This window comes from Dermacentor andersoni, chromosome 6 (genome assembly GCF_023375885.2).
Source record: "Dermacentor andersoni chromosome 6, qqDerAnde1_hic_scaffold, whole genome shotgun sequence".
NCBI classification, from domain to species: domain Eukaryota; kingdom Metazoa; phylum Arthropoda; class Arachnida; order Ixodida; family Ixodidae; genus Dermacentor; species Dermacentor andersoni.
Genome location: NC_092819.1, coordinates 59,291,222 through 59,297,500, shown reverse-complemented (window position 1 = coordinate 59,297,500; position 6,279 = coordinate 59,291,222). Strand labels below are relative to the sequence as shown.

Below are 6,279 nucleotides of genomic sequence, written 5' to 3'. Positions count from 1 at the left end.
AAAGCGAGGGATTCACAGACTCGCTTTTGCTAAAGTTAACCATGTTCAAGCAAGCAGTGTCGCTGGAGCCAATGTTTTGATCGCCCCCTTCTCGAAACGACGGCTACCCCTGTCGAAAGGTTTGACTTCATTGACACTGTTTGTTTGATCACTCTTCCAAGACTCCATCTTGCTGTTTCCGTCACGTTTCGATCACTTTTACGGAGCAGGACTTATATTTCCCGTACGTTCGCTCAGAAAGCAGTTCTTCTGCGCAAGCTGCGTGAGTTTCCTGCAGCACAATAGTTGGAAGCCAATTGGTGGCGGTCATAACCAGTCAAAACTCCAATAAGTGTGATTCCATGTATTCCAACAGAAAAGAAGAATATTCGACAATTTCAAACAGTGATATCTCCAATCGAATACTAATCAAACAGCAAGGAGTATCCAATTTGTATTCAAATTTTCAAACATTATTGTAGTTGTTTTTGTTTCAAAGGCAAATGAGAAGTCGATTTAGGGAAGAGGTAATAATTGCTCTGAGTGCATTAAAAAGTTTTTTCCACTCCACGAACGGCTCCAGCAAGCGCACTTAACTCTCCCCTCCCCTCCACCGTTGTTTTAACTGGCAATAAGTGAACTTTAGGAATTTATCAGCTCTAAACCACTGCATGTATTATTATTTTTTTTTTCTTTTTTGTCGGCAGTCTTGGTGGTTGGCGCTAAGCAAATGCACTCAAGAAGTCGGTTAAGTTTTCAATAAAGTAAATCATAGTGTGCTTATTTCCTCCACTAGCAGCGTTTGCCAACACTGCTACAAGCACACGATGAGGCAAAACCTATATTCGAATGCGTCGAACTTTATTAAGCACAACAAGCATCTGGCTTGTTGTTCGGTGGCATACTCAGTACACTCGAACAGAAAGAACACAGCTGAAAGCTTTGCCGTCTAATTATCGCATAAGCTCAGAAAGCCTAACCCAGGCCGCCGTGCGCATAGGAAGTTTCACAGAGTTTGTTTTGTCTTCTGAATCATTCTTTTTTTTTTTTGTATGCAAAATGCACCACTAAGCTGCAAGAGTTCCGCTTGCACAATCATGTAGGTTAGCAATTCTCAATCAACTAGCCAGCTTCTAATCCCTACCTGTTTATCCTGCACGGGTTCTCGCCAATCATCACGGACTGCTGCGATCCGATGTTGAGGTTGGCTCCGTACACGGTGATGTTGGTTCCTCCAGCAACTGGCCCATAAGTTGGTAGCAAGCCTGTGAACGTTGCCACCTGGAAAGAGAAGGACAACTTAGCGCTGTGACAGTAGCTGCCACGGCAGCTTAGTGGCTACGGAGTCTCGCTACCGAGCTCAAGGTCGCCGGTTCGATACCTGTCGCGGTGGCCGCATTTCCACGGGGTCGAAGTGCGAAAACGGTCGTGCGCTTAGATTTAGGTACACGTTAAAAAAAATACACGTTGTCAAACTTAACGAGGAGTCCCCCCACTACCACTGCGTGCCTCACAACCAGACCGTCGTTCGGGCACGTAAAACCCGGATTTATTTACCTGTGACAGTTCCTGTTCCAAGGTTCACGTACCACGGGACGCCTGCTGTTAAAAGGAGTGCTAGCCAAGGGGGCTCTAGCACTCCCAAGGCTAGATCGCGCACGCATACACGAATACCCCAGAAAGTGGATGCGAGGCTAGCCGCCGCCGGCGTAGCTCAATTGGTAGGGCATCGCACGCGCGCAACGCGGAGGGTGTGGGTTCGGATCCCACCGGCAGCAAGTTGTCCTTTCGGCCACTTTCATTTTTCCCTTTACCTTCTTATTTCTACATTTCAATTAATACGCAACGGTTCATTTTTATTTTTATTTTTATTTACGGAATACTGCAGGCCAACTTGTGACCCAGGCAGGAGGGAGTACGTTCATACAGTAATGTAATTAAATACGTTCAAAGAAAAGAAGTGGATATGAAATATGAAATACATGGAATCATATGAGGCACGTTGAAGGATGATATAGATACATAAAAAAACACATTCTACAAGCATACAATGCAAGGGATTGAATTGAAAGGAGAGAAATATTTACAGTACCAGTTTACACAGGTTGTTGTTGTTGTTTTTTTTCATGCTAACACGCATGAAAGTACTCATGTGGTCACACGTTTATTTGAAATGCAGTTTTTCAATGGCATGTAATATGTTATTGGACAGGAATACATCGGTCGGCAGAGAGTTCTAATCATTTATTGTTCTAGGAAACAAGGAATATTTAAAGCAATTTGTACGCGCGAACTTGTACTTTCCACGGCTCCATTTCCTGTTGGCTTTATATGGTTGTGACTAACAAAAGAATCGAGTCTTCTCAGTTTCCCTTCCTCTGTTTCAATAATGAACCGAAAAATACAAGCAGCGTCTCATTTATTGTTCGGTGTGACCAGCCCACTTCTATTCCTGAAACTGCTGTAACCATCATTTTTTTTTTAAATCATTTTGGGCATAAATGTACTTCGGCTAAACAGAACTAGCCTTCAAGTATCCATAGCTTCACTCCACTTCCAAGCCACTCCAATATCTAGCCAAGTATCATTGCAACAGCAACAAGAGCACGTAGGAGTGCCTAACGTTCACATGTCGAGTGTGCCGGGTGATATGATTGAGCGTGATATTCATTACAGAACTCTGTAACGCTTGTTAACTCTTCTTATCTGTTAAAATGGTTTGTTTGTTTGTCCGCCGGTTTCTTTTTTTTCCTACTGTTGCAAAGGTCCCTGTATATATGCCGAGCATCATAAAGAATAAGCCTTGTATACTAACGGGTATAACTGTGAAAACAGACGTTCTCAAGCTACAAATAGTAATAATGATAAAAAGAAGAAGTGTGCGTTTTATAGCGAGTCACCTGGCGATTTTTTCGCAAAAGTATGCAACTCACCTCATATTCGAAGCCGTTATCAATTGTGCGCTGGTCCTGGACGTCGTACTTCTTCATGTCATCCCAATGCGAGTCATTTACGGATATCATAATATCCACTTTGGAGCCATACTGACCTGGTGGAGTTTTGCACTGCACACTGCAAAAGTTAGGCAGGAGAACCGGTTAGCATGCAACGTTGATTTTGCAAGTGGAAAGTTAAACTTCTCACGTTGAAATCCGAGTTCACAGAATATGATTATTGAGGAGTGAGTTAAATCAACTATGATGTACACAGCTTATTATCGCGGGAATGCTTAAAGGCATCCGCCCAATAAAGAGAGATTATATTATGTAAACCAAATAAATTATATATAGAGAGAGAGTTTTATATATAGAGAGAGAGTTTTCTTTGCGAGTTTCGATTAGAATACAGAGGCGCTGGTTGCGTCATCTTGAGGCGCATGCTTTAATCAGAGAAAACGCAGCAATTCGCGTCCCAGCTATTATTGCATTGACCAACCATACTTCACTTCACTGCTGGTGTAAAACCTCGGCAACGACACAAAATAACACGCTACTTTTTTTTTCAATTTCTTGCCATTAGAACACCTATATAACCGAAAAAATTTTCTAACGCGTTGTGGTGCACAAAGCGCCACAAATTGTCGCTACCGGCGTCGTTGCTGTAAAGCTCCTTGCTGCCATCCCCGTCTCCAGTAACCCGACGTTCCGTGGAAAGTAATGGTGTAGTTTCAGCTTCTCCGTATACGTGTTACCGCTTATGGAATACAAGACTTCGGCGCTCTTTGGTCATCCCTGGCCCATGCGCCAATAAAACACATATATCAACATCAATACAGCCCGGGTTACCGGTGCCGTAGACCACAACAGCAATGCCGGTAGTGAGATATTCTGACGCTTTCTCCAATCACAATGCGTCAGAAATGTTGTTTCTTTTTTGTTACGCGGGCGTTCTCATCGATAAGAAAAAGGACTCGTGTTCACGATTACGCCGCTGCCGCTTCTTTACACCAGCAGATAGGTAGAATAACAATAACAATAACTGTAATAATAGCTCTGAGTCATTTGTGGTTAAGCTTTGCGCCACGAGATGACGCCACCAGCGCGGCCGCTTGACTAGAACGGTTTAAGTTGTCTGTAAACGTGTCAGCGTTTCCGGAATACCGGGTTACCGGGGCATTAGTAGCGACATAATCGTTAACGTGCAGTCCTTCGGTGATTTTGATTTCTACGAGAACACTCCCACGACATCAAAATTTTTCAGAAGCATTGTAGTTGAACAAAAATGTCGAAAAAAGCTGGGCCAATCGGTATCTGATCGAAGGTGGAAAACCAACGAAAAACGTACACACGGAAGAAGACCACTTGATGACGGTGGAACTACAAGGTTATATATCTATATCTATATATATATATGTGTGTGTGTGTGTGTGTGTGTGTGTGTGTGTGTGTGTGTGTGTGTGTGTGTGTGTGTGTGTGTGTGTGTGTGTGTGTGTGTGTGTGTGTGTGTGTGTGTGTGTGTGTGTGTGTGTGTGTGTGTGTGTGTGTGTGTGTGTGTGTGTGTGTGTGTGTGTGTGTGTGTGTGTGTGTGTGTGTGTGTGTGTGTGTGTGTGTGTGTGATTTCGAGAATAAACATTAAGTTAGTTCCACCCTCGTCCCGACCCCTTCTTCCTTCGCACCTTCAGGCACTTTAGTTGGACATAGCGTCACATGGTGTCGCTACCAGCGTTATTACTGTGGTCCACGACTCTGGTAACCATAAATAGTAAGGAGGTTACGGGGTAGCTCGCACTCCCTATTCTCTAGTGCGGTTCTGCTTCGAGAAATGTGCCGTTGCACTCGCTCCTAGACAGTTAATTGAAGTGCAGCCATCAAGCGAGTATACTTACAGAGTGAAATTCCAGTGGACAAGGTCGCACGCGTGGTTGCCCACGGTGATCTCGATGCTGCTCGAAGGCTTGTGCTGAGGGTCACCAAAGTTGTCGCCCTGGAACGTGAGCAGGGTGCCGCCTGTCGTGGGACCCTTGGTTGGAGAGACCTGCAACCAATGCCGCAGGTGCTATTACAGCTGCGTTGGTTTTTTTTCTTCCGCCTTTCTTTGTTCAGCGCAACTGCGCAGCGTTCGCTAGCGAACTTCTAAACAGATTAGATGTTTCACGTCACTTATCCGTATCCTTTGTTCACTTGACAGTTTAACGTTGTGTAGAAGCCGTCGAATAGCTGTGCTCGTTGCCAACATTTCCGAACCATATTAAATAAATGAATCGTTCATTTGAAGCTCTTCTTGTGGTTTTCTTTTTCATTTTCGCTTACTATCCATCGGTATGAAATTTCGGTGAGCAAGCAAAAGGTCACTACGACGCTAGGGGCTAGGTGACATATATGATGCCTTGCGCTAGAATATTTTACCACTGTGAATTGTAATAACAACAGTGCTACCTCCAGACTTGAGTGAAAATAACCAAAACAGTCAAGCTCCTTTGGAATGCTGCCATTATTTAAAGTAAGGAGCTCGATCAGGTTACCTCTAAAATGCGAAAATGTACATCTGAAATCAGTGTGAAAATCGAATCTCTCGGCTCCACTTGCCGTTCACTATATATATATATATATATATATATATATATATATATATGTATAGATAGATTTGGCTTAGGAAATCACGCTGGCCTCGGTAGTTTAATGAACAAAAGGAGAGTACGGCGTACGTTGGATTTGCACAGCACACACACCAGCCGTGTGTGTGTGTGTGGGTGTGTGTGTGTGTGTGCACGCGAAGAAAGGTAACCGAAGGGCCCGATTTTTATTACCCACATCATAAGAACCCAAGAAATAGAGACACCAAGGCCAACATAGGGGCAAATTACTTGTACTTACTAAATGAGTTAAAGAAATGATAAATTAATGGAAGTGCAAGTGGATGAAGAAACAACTGGCCGCAGGTGGAATACGAACCAACGTCTTCGCATTACGCGTGCGATGCTCTTACCAAATGAGCTACCGCGGCGCCGTTTCCCCATCCACTTTCTGGGGTATTTATGTTTTACTACTAGAACTAACCCTGGGCGTGTTAACCAGTGCCACCATTCACAAACACTGGCGGCAGATGTGGAACATGCTTTCTGCCGCAGGCGTCACGAGTACGTGATCTATTTGGGTGACGGCAACTGCATGGTCAATAAACGCGCACATGCTACCTGAAGGCATCAATGTGGCCAGATTCGGGACCCTCGTTAATGAACAATGGTGTCTGATATATATACATGTAAGATCGAGAACGCATAAAGCAACACAAGTGTCTAAACTTCCGGAACGTTCACGGTAAGCACGCATTGGGTTTGCTACACGAAAACTGTTAGTGATG

The 6,279-nt window shown here is 44.0% G+C and overlaps 1 protein-coding gene across 4 annotated transcripts in view; it reads right to left on the bottom strand.

The window, feature by feature from the left end:
- LOC126522785 (hepatocyte growth factor receptor-like) overlaps positions 1-6,279 on the bottom strand; it is a 60,414-nt gene that overhangs the window by 19,094 nt on the left and 35,041 nt on the right. For all 4 annotated transcript variants that reach the window (XM_050171587.3, XM_050171586.2, XM_050171588.3 and 1 more), the window contains exons 6-8: positions 4,805-4,953; positions 2,913-3,051; positions 1,124-1,260 (exon numbers count right to left, since the gene is read on the bottom strand). In XM_050171587.3, the coding sequence (XP_050027544.1) occupies positions 1,124-1,260; positions 2,913-3,051; positions 4,805-4,953 (425 nt within the window). The remainder of the gene's footprint in view (positions 1-1,123; positions 1,261-2,912; positions 3,052-4,804; positions 4,954-6,279) is intronic.